The 17758-nt window shown below is 38.0% G+C and overlaps 1 protein-coding gene across 1 annotated transcript; it reads right to left on the reverse strand.

Annotated features, from left to right (window-relative positions):
- Nucleotides 1–469: 469 nt before the first annotated feature.
- Nucleotides 470–17720, reverse strand: LOC115094416. The gene is made up of 11 exons (XM_029607446.1): nucleotides 17645–17720; nucleotides 11132–11299; nucleotides 9052–10554; nucleotides 7222–7314; nucleotides 6395–6499; nucleotides 6127–6236; nucleotides 5713–5907; nucleotides 4413–4575; nucleotides 3239–3404; nucleotides 2183–2277; nucleotides 470–1942 (listed from the first exon to the last, which is right to left on the reverse strand). The coding sequence occupies exons 2-11, from the start codon at nucleotides 11277–11279 to the stop codon at nucleotides 1857–1859; spliced, it is 2664 nt and encodes an 887-aa protein (XP_029463306.1). The 5' UTR covers nucleotides 11280–11299; nucleotides 17645–17720; the 3' UTR covers nucleotides 470–1856.
- Nucleotides 17721–17758: the final 38 nt, after the last annotated feature.

The following is a 17758-nucleotide window of genomic DNA, read 5'->3' on the forward strand; positions in this document are numbered from 1 at the left end:
GCCAACATGTACTATACTACTATCAGTTTTGAGTTAAAATGTATTTGGGGAGGATGCTTCAAGGACAAGAATAACAGCTGTGCATCTGAAGAAGATCAATCTCTAGTTGTGTTCAGAAACAGAGGCAGAGCCCTGTAATGGACAGAGTAATGGACAGTATGGGCAGGGTCCAGCAGTTGCATGGTCTGATTACCTTTTTTTCAGACCTTATGAGTTGCTTTTTGAACATTTGAAAACAGCCAGTGACCAAATATCCCCTTTAATGACAGTAATATTCATGAAAACCAGATATTAACTTCTAGAAGCCAAAACTACCAGAGGTGAATGTTTAAAAGTGTCCAGTCCATTTCTTTTTGACAGTTAGCTAATTATACTATGGAAAGCATATTTTCAGCAGTTTATAATTATACATTGTGATAAATCAAAGCAGTCAAAATTATTTTTAAAAAAATGAATAAAACTGTTTGTATTTGGTCATGTTTTATTTAAAGTTCAATCATGTAAACACCGCCAACATCATGTTACATACTTAAAATAATGAGTGTAGTTCCTTTTGGCATTTTATTACTGTACATTACACTATGTAATACTCTGGAATCCCCCAGAATAAGTGACCAGCACCAAACGGAGGAAGTTATATTTACAAATAAAAGGCCTTTAGCAGACTGAAAACTTGCAAATCTGTCTGCTTCAGAGCAATACTTTAAACTTCATCTCTTTAAATAAATATAATTGTTCAATAGTATTTGCTACATGCATGTACATAATGCATATAAACAAAGCTTTATGCATTGCACCGTTTAATAGATGCATAGGTGTAGACCCAGGAGATAACCAAAATTGTTTTGTTCTCATACTAAACACACTGTCTACTAGTATGGAACCTATCCTAAGGTGACTATAATACAAACTATGTACTGTAGAGTCTCCTAATTTGGTTTTCTACTATATCATATAAAGCACAGTTATCCTCACATCAAGGCTTATGTAAATACATTTACTTAAATTAACTGTAGTTTCTTAACTTATTTTTGAGAGTTGCTTAAATTAGATCTCCTTTCCCCTCCCCATCACAAATAATCACATTATTGGGAAGCTGAGACAATGAAAGAAGACAACAGAAACATCAGTTTAAATAAAATGAAAATGTCCAGTTCATGCACATGGAGAAAAAGAAGCCTGGTCCATGATGCAGCATGCCATACTCCTGCTCAGAGGCATAGCTTGATAGTTATTTAATTCAGGGCTCAGGCTGGGCGGCACCTCTCCAACAATACGAGAGCAGGGTGCCTTTTAAGGAAGCAATGCAGACTCAAATGTAGGCTGTGAGTCCCTTCACCTTCAACAGTGGGAATGCCTCTTCCCTTAAAGGCAAGGGGGTTGCAGGCTAACATGAGGATAGCAGTTTTCAGAGAACTGGACCACTGAATAGGGAATGGGTCCCAAATGTTAATACCTAACAATGTCTCTGCTCCTATTCCAGAGGAAAATGTAGAGGATAGAACAACCTGCCTAGTGTATGCTATACCATTAACAGTGTATAACAGAGTGATCACATATCTGCTGATATCAGTGTTCTTTTCTGTACTGGTTTGGTTTCTATGTATTCAAACAACCAATAACATTAATGGTTATGTGATTGGGTTGAAGGTTGCATAGAGTTTTACCACTACAATTAGTAATGTGAAAAATACTATCACTCCCCTTTCTTCCCTCTACAGAGGGCCTTAGAGAATAGAAAAGCAAAGAGCCAGTTCAGAGCAAGACAAATTAAGAAAGGACAATGCACATTGATTTTAAAAAGGAAGCAGGGTGATTCTTCACTTTCTGTGTCAGGCGCAGGAGTCTTTTCAGGTTTATTCCGGTGTGTTCTTCAGTCTTTCAAATATCTGCATCACCTTGACAGCTGGGACACAGCCCTCCCTCACTATGCCAAGAACACCTGGCAATGAAGTGAGATTAATTGTTGTTAAGTTTTTTGAGTAAGAGCAGACATCCTGAATAGCCAGGCTTGAGACGAATATAACAAATCAATTGAGCTAACAGAGAAATACACCTCATTGTCAATATATGAATGTGCTGGGCTTCAAGCCATTGTGGGATCCTACAAGCCTGTATCAAAAAAATTGATAGATGCCCATTCAAAGTTTGGAAATTAATAAAATGTGTATGCAATACATACCCTCATCTATCCTCAAACAATTGACAACTGTAGAACCCACTATCTCATTGGAGTCTCCATCACACAACACCCCATCCAGTTTGTGGCTCAGACGTCTGGGGGGAAAAAAAAAAGAAAATGTAGAACTTAACAAGGAGAAGCTGAGAAACCAGTTCAACAAATGTAAAAGAATATATCCCTGGTGCCTGGTGCACTTTTCTATTGACAAGTGCTACACTCGATCCTGCCCACACTGTTCTTTTTCAGTGTTATTATTGACTGCAATTGCATTATATGTTCAGGAACTTCAACAAGAAGTTAAATGGGAGGATGGCTTATACTGGTCCCTCAGATGAATATTCTACTACACAGTCTATTAATGAAGTTGCCTGACACAGATACAAATGGTCTTGGTGAAATTCCTGTGATTTAAAAGGCAACATAGAATTCATCTCCAAGTCTGTAAATATAAATTGCATTACGGTGAAAACAGAACACGATATATCTATTGTTGCATTCAGTTGCTGATAAAAGAGAGGCCTCTGCCTTTCCGTCAACAACCAATAATGCCAGGGCTAACTTGCTCAGATTCTTATAGCATCATAGAGAAAAAGTTAAAAGAGAGGAAATACATGAAAAGGAAAAGTTCCCAATACAATTGATCCTTTAATTTTGCCTTTTTTTTTTTAATCTGTTCCCTTGTGTAGGTGTTTCACTTTCATTGTCTTTTAATTGCGGTTTAGTGGTTTGTGAGATGAGAACTCATTGAACTGGATAAGTGTGATTGCAGAATGATAAAATAAATACAGCAAGTTAATGGACAGAATTAGCCATAGAAGTAATTTTCTCTGCTGTGTAATGAGGGCTCAGATTACTGAAACAGCTGTTGGCAGGCTAGAACAGTCAAGGCATTTCGTAACATAATCAAAAATTAGGTTTTCAGTTGCAAGAAAATACATATGTTTCAGTTAATTGCAATTCTCCCTAAAAACAAACCAAAACTTCTGTTCACCATATATCCTCTCTCCCTCCTAGGAATTGATGGTGTATGCATTCTTTTTACAAGCAAATACTTACGAGATGACCATGTCATGATGGGTGCTGTCACTCTCTCCACTGGGATTGGCTGATGTGATGGCCAGAGGGCCAGTCATGTCCGTGAGGTGAACAGTCACAGTTTGATCAGGTACTCTGATCATGATGGAGTCCTTGGTCCCCACTCGGTCATATGCTGGTCCAATTCCTTATCATAGAAAGACACATGAGTATAAATAAAAAATACACATGTACATGTAAAACTCCATTGTTGAATATGCTGATTTTCTCTTTTGTGCAATACTTATGATATAAAACAATGACTTTCAATATTAGACTTTATTGAAGGTCCAACCCTTTGTAAAGTTCAGGAAAGTAGGAAAAAATTTGCTTTCAGACCCATAACTAGTGGACAGTTTCTTGAACAAGTAGATGTGACTCGGTTATTTACACTTTCGAATAATAGAAGGACTAGGGGGCATTCCATGAAGTTAGCAAGTAGCACATTTAAGATTAATCGGAGAAAATTATTTTTTCACTCAACACACAATAAAGCTCTGGAATTTGTTGCCAGAGGATGTGGTTAGTGCAGTTAGTGTAGCTGGGTTCAAAAAAGGTTTGGATAAGTTCTTGGAGGAGAAGTCCATTAACGGCTATTAATCAAGTTTAGGAATAGCCACTGCTATTAATTGCATCAGTAGCATGTGATCTTCTTAGTGTTTAGGTAATTGCCAGGTTCTTGTAGCCTGGTTTGGCCTCTGTTGGAAACAGGATGCTGGGCTTGATGGACCCTTGGTCTGACCCACCATGACAATTTCTTATGTTCTTATGTTCTTAACTGTCAGTCTCGTTGGAAGTGTCAGAAGAGATGCCAAAAATCAAATGATCATGGAAATTGAACTGCCTTCTCATTTCTAGTGGAGCCCTTTGAAATAGGGCGAGTTTGAGAGACATTACTTGGAGAGTCAGACAAGTCTATGATACAAATTGTGGATGGGCTTTGAATATATATGATCTCTTTATGCTTATAAAAGAACATTATTACATTGGATGTTCAACAATGAATCAGACTTTTATGTGGGAAGCTTAAGTAACAATAGATTGTCCTGTATGAAAAGAGAGGTGGAAATGTTGTGTCTTAGTTCCAGTATAACCAAAACATAGGAAATAAAAAAACAAGGTCACACTGTAAAACGAAACAGGTTAAGAAACTCACCTAACTTCTTCAGCCACTCTTCTTTCTTAACAATACAGCTGATGCCTCCGGGATAAACGGTTTCCATGAAATCCCAGAGTAGTCGGCTGAAGGGGGGCTCAACAGCTCGCAGTTGATCTAAGTTTGAAATGCAGATGCAAATGGGCTTTTCCAAGGGTCGATCCTGTGAAAGTAGCCCAGAGAGAAATGCTTATTACTAAAATATGCCTTAGACCTTAGAATTGTGCTGCTAAGAAAAAGCAAATAGATATACACAGGCTTCACTGGTTCTAAATCTATACACTCACTCTTAGAAGCCAATGAACTAAAGTGAGTGAACATCAGTCATTACTCATTAATGCATATGAACATGGTTTTAATGAAGCATTCTAATGACTTACAAATGAGGTAGAATAGAAAGTAAAGTACACATTCACTGCAGTATTACTTCACAAGGTGTAGTTTAAGGGTTTTTTTATGTTAATGCATCTACAAAACTGTTTGTATGAGTACATTTTCAGAGGTTAATTTTCAAATATATTCGTTTCCATAAGGTAGCCAGATAGGACTTTTTTGGCTTACATGGGATAATCAGCAGCATAACTATGTTGCTAAATATCCCTATATTTGCTAGTACTTATATTTGGCTAAGTTTGGATCTGTTATTGAGCAGGTCTTAAACTTACCTAGATAAATCCGAAGATTGGCCCTAATCCAGCTAAATTAGCCAGATAAGTAACGCCATCCCAATCTGCCCTTTCCCTAACTGAGTTATCCAGCTAACTACTTAAACTGGATAAGTGACTTTTCTGGCTAAGTCGTGACCACTGAATGTAGCTGAATATTCAGTTGCCACCACTTAACCGCATAAGTCCTACTTATCTGGCTAACTAGCAGTTTAGTATCAACCTCTCACTGTTCTAATAGGTAGTGAGTTATTTGTATAGTTTTGCATCTTATTACTTCATTAAGATAGATTCATGTTAAAACTGTCACAAGCTAATTTATGTACGTTGATAATGCAGTTAGCATGCATAAAACCAACTTTTTTGCTAATATGCATTAACATTAGCAATTAGCACATTTGAGGATATTGGCTCTATAGTTAGCTGAATGGCTACTGTTTTCTGGCCTTCCCTTGCTTTTCCAAAAATCGCCAATATGTTTTTAGTCTGAAGATGTTGAACTCAGTAAACAGATGTCTTTAACCACTCAAGCTAATTGTAAAATACTTTCAAACCCCTATTGTATTTATATAAAGCATGGACAAACATGAACCTATGTTAAAAAATCAATACAGATGTCAATGTCAGTTTCTTACCTTGATGGTATAGATCCTCTCAATGGCTTCTGGATGTTTGCAGGAAGCAGCCAGAGCATATACAGTGTCAGTAGGAATGCCACACACACCACCAGCATCCAGCAACTTTGCAATAGTCCTGAGACCACTAGTCCGACGGGAATCTGGGCAAATACATGATTCGGAAGCTTCTGCTTTACTCTCACTCTTCACCTCCTGAAAAACCCACAGGGAAAACAAGATTTCAGACTATAGTGAGAACTATAGGACACATCTTTATGCACTATCAGAGAACAGCCACAATTGTACAGTACAGTTATTGTGTATCTTTCTTATCCACACCCTGTTGAGCTTTACTGTTTAATTAAAATCCTTTAGGGAAACTGAGCAGTAGCTGCACACATTATATCATATTTCTAAGTAATTGATCCTCACCCTGAAGAAGCAGGGTCCCATAGGAAGAAGGTCCTTGTTAAATAGGCAGTTTAGAAGAGATGCTGCTGTCCCATAGATACAGATGGTGCTAAAGATGGCCAACATCACAACTAAAATACAAACAGAAAACCAGGGATATCATTGCTGCTTAAAAGGTTCAGTACATGATACCAATAAAACCAAAATAAAGTAATTTTCTATCAGTGAACTGGTGACAAAATATCTACAGCAAAATCAAAATGCTTGTTTGTGTCATGCCACTACTTACTCTCCAGTGGAAGAGGCAGATGATCTACGGTAAAGAGAAGGAAACAGATAATCACAACTTCCATCACCAGGCTCAGGGAGAATAGCACCACATTAGCATAGGTGGCTGTGAAAAGATAAAAGAAAAACGTGCATTTTTAGTATGGAAAACATTTAATGGAGAACCAATAATTACTAAGTCTAACCACCAAAGCAGAAAATGTCTAGCTTTGGCTTATTCCATTGTCTGTCAGCAAACGTCAATGAAGGCCTGCAATTTCTGCATTTTAACCCAGGAACCAATTCAGGTTTTTGAATACAGCATTCCGAACATGTTAAGCCAAGATTTCATTAGCTGTAAATGTTTATAGCATCTGATTTTTTGTATTTACTTGTCAGTTTCCTCCTGTTCCTTTGGGCTTCCAGCTCAATCAGAATCAGGATTCACCGCTTCATTCACAACTACCTGGAGATTTCTTCCCTATTTTAAATCATCTCCCAGCCTACGTTAGTCCAGTCACTGCAGTAACAGTCCTTGCCTGAAGGCCATGCACCAGGGCTCCTTTACAGCCCCACAATCATGGACCCTAAATCCAACTACCAGGTGTCACCTTTGCACCATAACTATAACTGCTTTCCCCTCCACGTAACCCTTTCCCCCTGAGGGCTATGAATGCACATGCTCAGATTTTTCGGCACCCAATTTACATACCACAATGAGCAGAGATAGGCATTTTTGTCACAGGTTCTAAAATCTGAAAATCTCCTTATGTGAGGTAGTCACTTGTCAACAGTGAATTTTGCTACATTTCATTTGAATGAACCTTTGCAGTTTATTTGATGACTCACCTAAGGCCATTAAAAAGAGGTTGACTACCAGGAACGCTACTGCTCCCACTGTGAATCCTCCATCGCTATCGGTGGTGATGTTTAATAAGTGACCTAGAAGGGATACAGCATGCGTTATAGAGAGCAAGCATCAAATGTAACAAAGAGCATAACAATAATGATAATAATAACAAACACTTGTTAGGTATAGTACAGTTAAATTTTTATTGTGTGCACTAATATTCTATTGTGCAATCAATTGAATTAGTATGTGCTAAATGGAGCTAATATGCACTAATTTGATTCGAAGCTCACTAAATAGATTTTAGCACACACTTAAAGCATTTAGTGTGTGCTAAAACAAAATTATACAAACCAAAATGAAAAAAAACAAAACAAATGAAAATTTTTGATTTGCACATCCCTAAAAATTAGGACAACTTTGCTAAAATAATCATTTGCAATGTGAAAAGTATCTGCTACTATCTATATATGAGTTTGCAAATGAAAAAGACTCTGGAGCTAGTTTCAGCTGATGTACAGTATATTCTTTTGAAAGGTGAATATAAGTTTATACTGGAATAGTGAGGGATTAATAGACATCTTAAGTCATCATCCCAAAGGCAGACTTAAGATTCAGAGTAACAGAATCCACTCTCATTTCTCTGTAAAGTCACATTAATCCTTTACTAAAGAAGGCACGTCACTTTTAAGAGATCAAGTTTTGAAACACTTTCTGCAGGTAAAAAACGTTTTACTCGCTTTGATTGGCTAGCTGAAAATTGCCCTCCCTCAATGTGGTTGAACATCTATGACTTGTGAAAGAAGAGATGGTCTTTTGGCTGCATTGAGAGGGGATATTCCCTGAGGTGAGTTTAGGATGGGGAATATAAGTTTGCACGTAGATTGCATTTTAAAATCCTTGCACACACTTTTCATGTAACATTCCACCCATAAAGAAAGCAGGTGTAAGTGACTATGTATACTTTGTACCAACTTCAAAGAGAGAGTACATCTGTATTTTCAATTTCAAAATTAGTCTAAAATCTGCAGGCAAAAACTAAGCACAATTTTTGCCCCAATGTGAACAATTTGAAAATTGCCCCGAACATTAAATTGCCATGTGATAATGGTTTCTTTTCCCTGCATTTGACTTTCAAAGCGTTTTACAAACATAAAACCCTATTTTCTGCAAGTAAATCATGCTCTGAAAATCAACCTACAAGTCCTATGAATAAAAGTATGCTTGAAACCTGCCTTCATGTGCAGTTTTAGCCACAGTAGGAAGAGGTATTCTGACCACTTCCACACTCCACCCCTTTTTAGAAACGTTTGCCTTGTGCACGTATCAAGAGATACGCATATACATGGGCGACCTATAAAATCCGCTCAGCACACACCGGCCCAACTTATATGCATCTCTCCCACTTCTGGTGTTCGCAAGGCTTTTACAGTTCGCTTGTATCTGAGGTGTCATGTGACCGGCAACCTACACGAGGAAGTCAGTTTTAGAGTCATCCATTAGTATTCAGCTCTGCGGTATTTTAATACGTCAAAGCATTTTGAGGTGCTGAGGCATGTCTGTACCAATGTCCATTCCAGGACTTTTGTCCAGGTCTTGTTATGGGATACACATTTTAGCTGTCTAAAGACTGCTTCTTTGCTATGGTAATTTACACTAAATAGTGGTATTTGTATTTTGAATCTATTTCTATCATGTTTCTACCAGCAGGAGTGAAGAACTGTATTTAAATTCAGATTTACGTATAGAATAGCTCTATATACACTTTCCAGATGAGAACAGACAGACAAAAAAAAAACAAGCAAAAGAAAATTTATAGCAAATTTTACCTGCAAATCGTAGCCAAGTCCATGTGGCCCAAATAGCAGCGTAGCAGAATGGCATAACGGATCCAAATCTTCTGCCCTTTTGGACAACTATCCTAGACACATATAGCTGGAGGAGGGCTCCTGGAATTAGCACCCATGGAATGGAAAGATGGGCTCTAATGGGATCACTAAGGGTGCCCTGGATGGCAGAGAGGGAAGCTAGGCCATTGCAGATGTAAAACAAGGCATCAGGGAGCTGGGAAGTGGCAGCATCAGGGAGCTGGGAAGTGGCAGCATCAGGGAGCTGGGAAGTGGCAGCATCAGGGTCGTTCTTTGACTTTGTGATGACGTTTTTTAACTTTATCAGCACAGCCTGCAATTTTGCACTTGAGATAAGTTGAGCCCCAACAGGGATCAAAATCTTTTCAGCGATTGAGTTAATGAGGCTGGCAAAGGTGATATACAGGGAAATGGCAGTATACATGGAGCAGGCAACCCCACAGAATATGTAGGAATCTCTCAAAGGAATTTGATGAATGGTGGAAATAGTGAGCAGAATGAAAAAGGCATTGTGGATTATTTCTAGGATGTCCCGATTAATGGACATCAGGCAGAAAATGATAGCAATGACAAGAAAAAACCAGTTCCCGATCATTCCCATTCTGCTTTGCTGCACATTCTGTGATTGGATGAACACAGTAAGGACAAAATTTTCCCAAGAATTTACTAGCCAGTAAAGACTGTGAAGGCCAAACTTGGTGGTATAATACACATCATCCCGTAAGTAACTATAGTAGCTGGCGAATAGCTGAGAAATGGCATTGATAGTCACCCAGACTGCCCCAACATAGAACACCTTCATGTACCCAAAGCAATAGAAGGCAAAGATGAACGCAGAAACAGTGTCACAAATATTCCCTAGGGGCATAGGCTCAGCATATTTTGTGTTCTTTTTCTTTTCTTCTCCAATACTTTTGGATGAAGTACGATTAGTTGACCCCAGCAGCAAAACATTGAAGAGTGCATTCCCAAAGCCTGGAAGAACATACCTTTGGGTTATGCCCTTTAAGAGAAGAGCTGTCCCACCGTACAGACCACAAAGCACAATAACCAGTTCCAGGATCCCTGACACCAAAAGGGCCCACTGGCCAAACAATCCTACTGCCTCAAATATAAGAGTGAGAGTGATGGCACCAAACACAAAGGGCATGATGTAGTTTACAGTGGCTGAGCAAAAGGACAGAATGAAAGCAATAAAGATATAAGCAACCAGCCCAGCGACAGCGCTCTCACTGAGAGGAAGAGGAGAAATGGCAGCGAGGTAGTCGTGACTGGAATTACTAGAGACTTGGGTAATGTTGCTTAGGGGTGAATAGGCTCCTAAAATGATGCGGGTGGCCCCATAGCTGCTCCACAGAGCTGAGAAAGCAACAAAGGCTGTGCCTCCAAGGTGGTCATATTTTCGGAAAGACAGAAATCCAGCAAAAAGTTGCGTCAGTCCTCCAATCAAAATGAGGTGAATGCCTAAATTTAAAAAATAAAGCATAAAATAGCTTAGCATACTAAAAAAAAAAATAAAAAAGAGAGATTTGAACAATTGACATGCTACAATGTGCAGTTTTACTATAATTAGAGGAGACATAAATATTTTGAGTAAACAGAATGGTCATAGCAGATGACTACATGTGACATTGAAGGTAATGCATAAACCCTGACTACTGTATATTTCCACAACAAAGGGAAACAGGCACTTGCGGCTCACTTTGGGGCCTATCTAAAAGGAAAAACCTTTTAGTACATCAGGCTTTTTAATAGGATTAGATAGCATCAGTATTGTTAGATAGGAGAGATTAATAAAAATCCATAGTCTTTCCATAGGAGGTATCGTAACAGCAGAACCCAGAAGTCTGGTCTACTCAAAAGTAGCAGTATGCTAGTATTTATGTATTTTATTTTGAAGAGAAAACATGACCTTGACATATATTACTTGTTTCCAGACTTGTGTACGACCTTATTTTGTTCTGCTGCCCTTAAACAATGACATAGTCAATACATCAACCAGTCCTGTTCTAGTTAATCCACTCAGCTCATGCCTACTCACCTGCAAGGACATTTTCTATCCCTTCCGCTCTGATGTTAGTGTGGAAATAAGAAAAGTTCTGCAGAGCCACTAACAAAGCGCTAATAACATTGGCAAGTAGCCCCAGCACAGAAGGCTCACTATAAAACACTGCAGCAAATCCTTCCATTCTGGCCACAAGCTTCAGTTCTGTCAAGAAAACATAAAAAAAAGGCCCTTGTGAATAAGTGAGATGGTGAATTTCTAAGTCCCTAGTACAACTAGAGGGAAAGAGAGAGAGAGAGAGAGAGAGCACATTTCAGAATAGAACTGACTACCTACGAAGAAACTTAATTTTAAAAAAATCTAAGGGGTAGATTTTCAATAAATATCTGTTTATCTAAGTTAGCCAGATAGAATTAGATGGGATATTCAGCAACTCAACTTAGTTTTTGGGTACTTGCCAGGTTCTTATGGCCTGGATTGGCCACTGTTGGAAACAGGATACTGGGCTTGATGGACCTTTGGTCTGACCCAGTATGGCATGTTCTTATGTTCTTAATGCTGCTGAATATCACCAGATAAATCGCTACTTAGTCAGATAAGTATTACCTAGCTACATTTAGACCTGCTATTTAACAGGTCTAACTTAGGCCTGGATTCAACATTCTATCACAGAATGATGAAAACTGTGAAAACGGGGGGCGGAGGGATGAAGGGGGGACGGGCCTGCGAAAGCCAGCAGCCTTCGCACCACCGCAGTGTCTTCACTGCTGGCTTTCACACCGAATAGCACCACCGTGAAAGGTGGTGCTATTTGGCGCGCTACTGGCAACGATATGGTTACTAACCTTATCGCCGCCTGCGAAGACATCACTGAGTCCACCCCCTCACTGCCCCGACTCCGCCCCCAGCATGCTATTGCACGCGAAAAGGGACTTTTTGCGTGCGATAGACGATAAGCCTTTGAAAATGACCCCCTTGGATAACAACTGGTTAAGGCTCAATGGGCTCAATATTCAAAGATATCTGGTTATCTAAGTTATTCAGACAACTTAGAAGGGATATTCAGCTGCATGACTTCTATGCTGCTGAATATAGCCAAATAAGTTCTAGTTATCCAGATATATCCAGATAATTTTAGATCTGCTATTGAGCAGATTTAACTTATTCAGTTAACTTAACTGAATAAGTTTGAATATAGGCACTTATCTGGTTAAGATAAATGGATATGTAGTGCCACCCATTCCCCACCCATTGACTATTTGCTTATCTACTTACCTGGATAAGTGACTTATCGAGCTAAGTGGCTGCCGCTGAGCATAGCCAGATATTCAGCAGCCACCACTTAGCTGGATAAGTCATGTTTCAGTATTGGCTTCCTCTTCGTTACTTAGCAGGATAACATCCAGCTAAGTAGCACCACTCCATTACATTTATTGCCTTCCCACAAGTTAGCCACAAGTTAGCTAGTGACTTACCCAGCTAAGTGGTGGCCACCAAATTTATATACAGTGGCCACTACTTAACCAATTAAGTCCAACTGAACTGGCTAAGTGCTATTGTTTCCATATCGGCCTCCAAAGGATTAAAGAAGTTGTAAATAATGTGCCCTAGCAACTTTTCTGCAACACTGATTAACATTTTCATTGCTGTACCTTTCCAGTAAAATATCTATCAGTCTATAAGTGAAATTCATTGGAATAAAATCATTGTAGGTCATGCACTCTACAGAAGGCAGCAAGTAATATTAGACTTCAGCATAATGAGTCAACACTATGTACTGTATTTACTAAAAGGAGGTCCTTTCTAATTATATGATCAGAGCTTTCAACTGTCAGAATACATTGGGACAAAAGTAACAAAAATGCCTAGATGTCCTAGATATAAATGTCCTGATTTATATGGAATCATTCAACCAGTCAATATGTATAAAAGGTGATACAGTAAGCACAATACATGAAAATTCTTTACCTTGGAATACAAAGAAAGAAATTTACTGTGAGTCTCTGCCATCTACTGGGAGATTTGAGGTACTTTAAGCATATATATGCTTAAAGTGTATATATATATATATATATATATATATATATATATATACACACACACACACACACACATATATATATATACAAAGTATATATATATTTATATTTTTTTATAAGTATATGTAGATTAAGTATATATATATATTATATACTTAGGTTGTGAGCTGTCTGATGACGGAGAAATACCTACAGTACCTGAATGTAATCTGCTTTGAAGTGCCTGAAAAAGCAGAATATAAATATATAAAAATAAATATATAGAGACATAGTCAGAGATTTAACTATGTGGTAATTAAATAAATACTTTAGAGTATCTGTACTAGCTAAAGGGAAATAAAGGAGCATACATTAACCTCAAATTATTTTTATTTGAGATATCACAAAATGTTTATTATTTTCATGGCTAATGATACTATATTTGAGGAAGGTAGATGCAGCTCTCCATAGGTAGGAAATGTTATTAAGTTGGTCCAATAAGAAGGTTTCACCTTACTTATTTTTTTGCCTTTGTTAATCTTTAATTCTGTGCATTCAGGTGGATTAGCATGGCAGCTACACAAATGTATACTATAGGTATTACTCATTTTACATGTAATATCATCCATGTACTCAGTACAGTACATAATTATTAACAGAGTAGTAATGCCTTCCCGCCCTTCCCCCAAGAATTTTAAGTGTTAAGTTTGAGCAGCAGGAGGTTAAATGGCTTACTGAGTATCACAGAGTGAGTGGTGGTTTGGGGAACTGAATTTAGATCTGCAGAATTGCAGCTCTAACCACCGTGACATACTGTCAGCTCAGTATCAAAACTACTGTATCTCAGATCAAATGCTGGAGACAGGAAGGCCAACATTTAAACTAGAGAAATATTCTAAATTATATGTGAAAGCGGATCTCAGTGATGAAAATCAAGGTGTAAAAACTCTCATCTTTAGGTTGCTTATAAACATATGAGCTTTATGATTTTCAGGTGAAAACCAATTTGCTTGAAAAACAGAATTCTTATTTTCATCACTCTTATCCCTTGCACAGTGAAAATGGCAGGTGCATGTCAAGCTGCGTTCTAATCTTCTAAATAATAGTATCAATTAGTATTAAAATCAAATGTACTTTATTGATCCCTTGTTTATGGCCTTTTCTAACCTTAGCTTCGGTATTAATAGGCAAGATGACAGTGATAGTTCAACTTGAACCAACATAATATAATGTTGAACTTCATTTGAATTGAAAAGCTTTAAGCATAGCTCTTCAATTAAACTGGCAAATAGTTTTCTTGCCAGCTTTGGGCGTAGGCAAATACAATGCCCTGTTTTCAAGTTTTGATGAGTAATGGCCCTATTAATAGCACCAAGGTTAGCACAATTAATGCCTGAAACTTCACCTGGAAAAGTGAATGTGCAGAACATTTAGGAGAATCTAAGGGAGATTTAATAATAGGTCCTAGTTTGGGTCTGCCAAAGAAATCAAAAAATAGAAAGTTGTAATGACATCTCTGAATGTCAACATGTAAATGTTATGCAGTGGGCATTTCAAGGGGAAAAAACAGGGAACTATCTTAACCACCACTTAATTACATGGGGAAAGAAGACATTTTCTTTTGGATGGATACCAGTACCTTGGAGGCACTTGGCAAAATTGCAGATGAAATCCCTTGATATCACTGTGCACGTGAGGGATTGCACTTGAGGGATTCTAATTAACAGAGGCTACGAATAAGCATTTTCTATGCTGCCCACGTTTCTATTGTCTACTTTGCCACCTGAATGGTAAACCGCTATGTTAGTCTATGCTGTCTATTGCTTATCTGTTCAACAAACATTTGAAGTTACATCTGAAAGGTTGGAAAGCCAGGACACTTCCTCTAACCCCCTGTTCTTCTCTAAAAGTTTTCTATTATTGGCTATTGTCAGCTCCTCTTTTGTCTGGTGTTTCTATGCTGCTTCCACTGTGCCTGGTCAGTAAACTAGCAATGTCCCCATGTCTTGTTTGGCTTGTAAGAACTCACAATCGATAAAGAAAGAGGAAGATCAATGAGATAAATTTGTAAAATCTGGAGTTTACTGGCTGCATATAAAGCAAATCACTCCCAAATTGTTTTAAATTGTATCTTTCCCTTAATTTTGAAACTTTGGAGTAATAGGTTTGGTTGGGTTACTGAAGAAGAAATGATCAAAGGAACCCTTGGCTCAAAGTTGGGTGAGTATATGATTATTACATTGTGATTATTATATGTGCTTTATTTGCATTGTGTGGTAGGCTGCTGCTGTCGTACGTCACTATAGGCCTTGCTTGAAATGGCAACTCACAACTCTAAAATATTAATTAATTAATTAATTGAACACTGCAGCAATGCTGATTCAACAAATGTAATGTCGATATTTTATTCATCTACTATAAGTTAAATAATTCTGGAGTACCTGACATTTAGAGATGTGTAGTTTGGGATTTTTTTGTTTAAAGAACAAAATAAGGTCTGGAAAGCTAGTTAAGAAGTGATGTATTTCCCTGCCCTGGAGGTCTTACAATCTAAAGGCCTCATGTACTAAGGCTTTTGCCCCATTCTGTGTCTAAGGTCTGAGGAAATAGATGATGAAGTGACTTGCCCAAGTTCAAAAAGAGCATCGATGGAGGATTTGAACACTGCCTTCCTTGGTTGAATTTGTATCAGAATTCAAGCAGATTACCCAATTTTGTGAGGTCCACTGTGAGCAGATTTGATGTGAATTTCAACAAATTTACCATCATCAAATCCAAATTAAATTTAATCAGATTGCCTCTTGATTTGCTATGCAAATCTGGGAAAAATACATTCACCTGGTTTGAATTCAACCTTGAATTTGCCACACGCCTGTCTTGCCTATGTAAGTTGTATGCTTGTAGCACCTGCTGTAAGGAATTTTACAGGAAGATGGCCATTGATAAGGGCCCTCTCCCTTCATTACAGTGCTGTGAATATGCAGCACATTCAGATCGATATGAGGACACCATGTGTGCAAAACAGTTATTGACACAGACGTGTACACAGCATAAGAGTGCTGTGAACTGATGTCTGGCATTTTAGTACTTATTTTAAATTTCACAGAAGAGTGCGAGCAAAATCCTTGGCTTTGACTGGTCTCAGTGAACTGAGCATCAACATTCTGCCTAGGTAAATAGAAGGTTGAAAGCAAGTATCTTTTATATTCACAGTACTAGCCAAATAATACTGGCTAATTTAAGCCCTGTTTCAGTTGGATGTTAAATGTGTTAAGATTTCTCTTTTAGCTTCCAATATACACTTCATTCCTGAGAAGATATCAGGAACTTGTTAATGAGTGGTGAGATATCAAACGCTTTTCCCACTGACACTTCTTGTGACTTGGGTCAAGTCATTCCCTGTTGCCTCAGGTACTCACTTACATGTTAAGTTCTCCAGGACAAGGGGCTTTTTGTATCTGTGTGTAATTGGACGTAGAGCATCATATATAAACAACAGACTCAAAGAGAAAGCTGAAGCGTTAACAGAGAAAATCAATATTTTGACACATCCAGCTTGTAAGGTTGCTTTAAAACCAGATAAAAGGAATTATAGCAGTAATAAAGCTTTATTTAGCAGGTTGTTTAAACAGCTGAAGTGTCCAAGTTGCTCAAAGTTGCACTTCTCTGCTTCCTCTCAACATCATGGTCCCCTATCCTGGGTCTATTCAACTCCTTTTATGAATCAGAGTTTTATGATGACTGAGAAAATCGTTCAAAAAAAACTTCAATTTAATTTTAAAGTTTTGAAAACCAAAAGAATACACACAGTTATAGACAGGAGAACAGGGAACTATTTCCAGCATATGTTAGTATATGGTAGCCCACCTCTAGATGTAATACCTGAAAGTTTATTTTTAAAAAAATTCACATTTTCTAAGCCAAAGATTCAGAGTAATGACACACAAAATATTGATCATACAAGAAGCTTAACAAAGTACACTTTCAGGGTCCCAAGAACTTGAGCCCAAAAGGAAGCCACTGTTTTAAATAAACTCTTAAAATGATTTGTATCAAACCCAGTCCAGCCATAATTCACTCAGCAGTGAAGCCCTGATAAGTAAAATCTTTCTCAAGGACAACCAGGTGAGAGGAAATAATTAGTATTAAACAATGCCATCATTTCTCTGCTATCCGTGTCCTACCATCTGTTAAAGTTCTGCTATGTACTTTTCTGTAAAACTGTATTAACAGAGACCCTATATAGTATGGCAACTTTGTGGGAAAAAAATACATCTCCAGTCTCTGCCAGGCTACAACATTCTAGCACAAGGCAAAAAAATATATGAAATGCAAGACCTGAATGTACCAAAGCATACAAATACATTGTAAGAGCTCTAAAGAAATATGCATACCGGTAATTAATATACCGCAAAACAGCTAAAAAGACACAATTCATGAACCCAATGCATACTAGATGGGAAAATAAAACAATTGGCCACAGTCTCTATGAGAGAGAACCTGTGCTAGGCAGCATAGTCTTGAGACTCACCTGTCAGGAGAGATCTGCCTTCTGTGCGGCTGGTATAAGCTTTGTTTCATACTATTTCCTCTTCAGTGGCAAGTTTTATAGGAGATTTGTAATTTATGGGAGGTGTCCCGCAAT

Source organism: Rhinatrema bivittatum, chromosome 6 (genome assembly GCF_901001135.1).
Source record: "Rhinatrema bivittatum chromosome 6, aRhiBiv1.1, whole genome shotgun sequence".
In the NCBI taxonomy this organism is placed as follows: domain Eukaryota; kingdom Metazoa; phylum Chordata; class Amphibia; order Gymnophiona; family Rhinatrematidae; genus Rhinatrema; species Rhinatrema bivittatum.

Coding starts and splice junctions, on each gene's coding strand:
- LOC115094416 (XM_029607446.1), bottom strand. CDS start 11,279: ATGGAAGGATTTGCTGCAGTGTTTTATAGTGAGCCTTCTGTGCTGGGG. Junction 6,500..7,221: donor CCTCTTTTTAATGGCCTTAG/GTGAGTCATCAA, acceptor ATCTTTTCACAG/CCACCTATGCTAATGTGGTG. Junction 4,576..5,712: donor AGAGGATCTATACCATCAAG/GTAAGAAACTGA, acceptor CTACTTTCACAG/GATCGACCCTTGGAAAAGCC.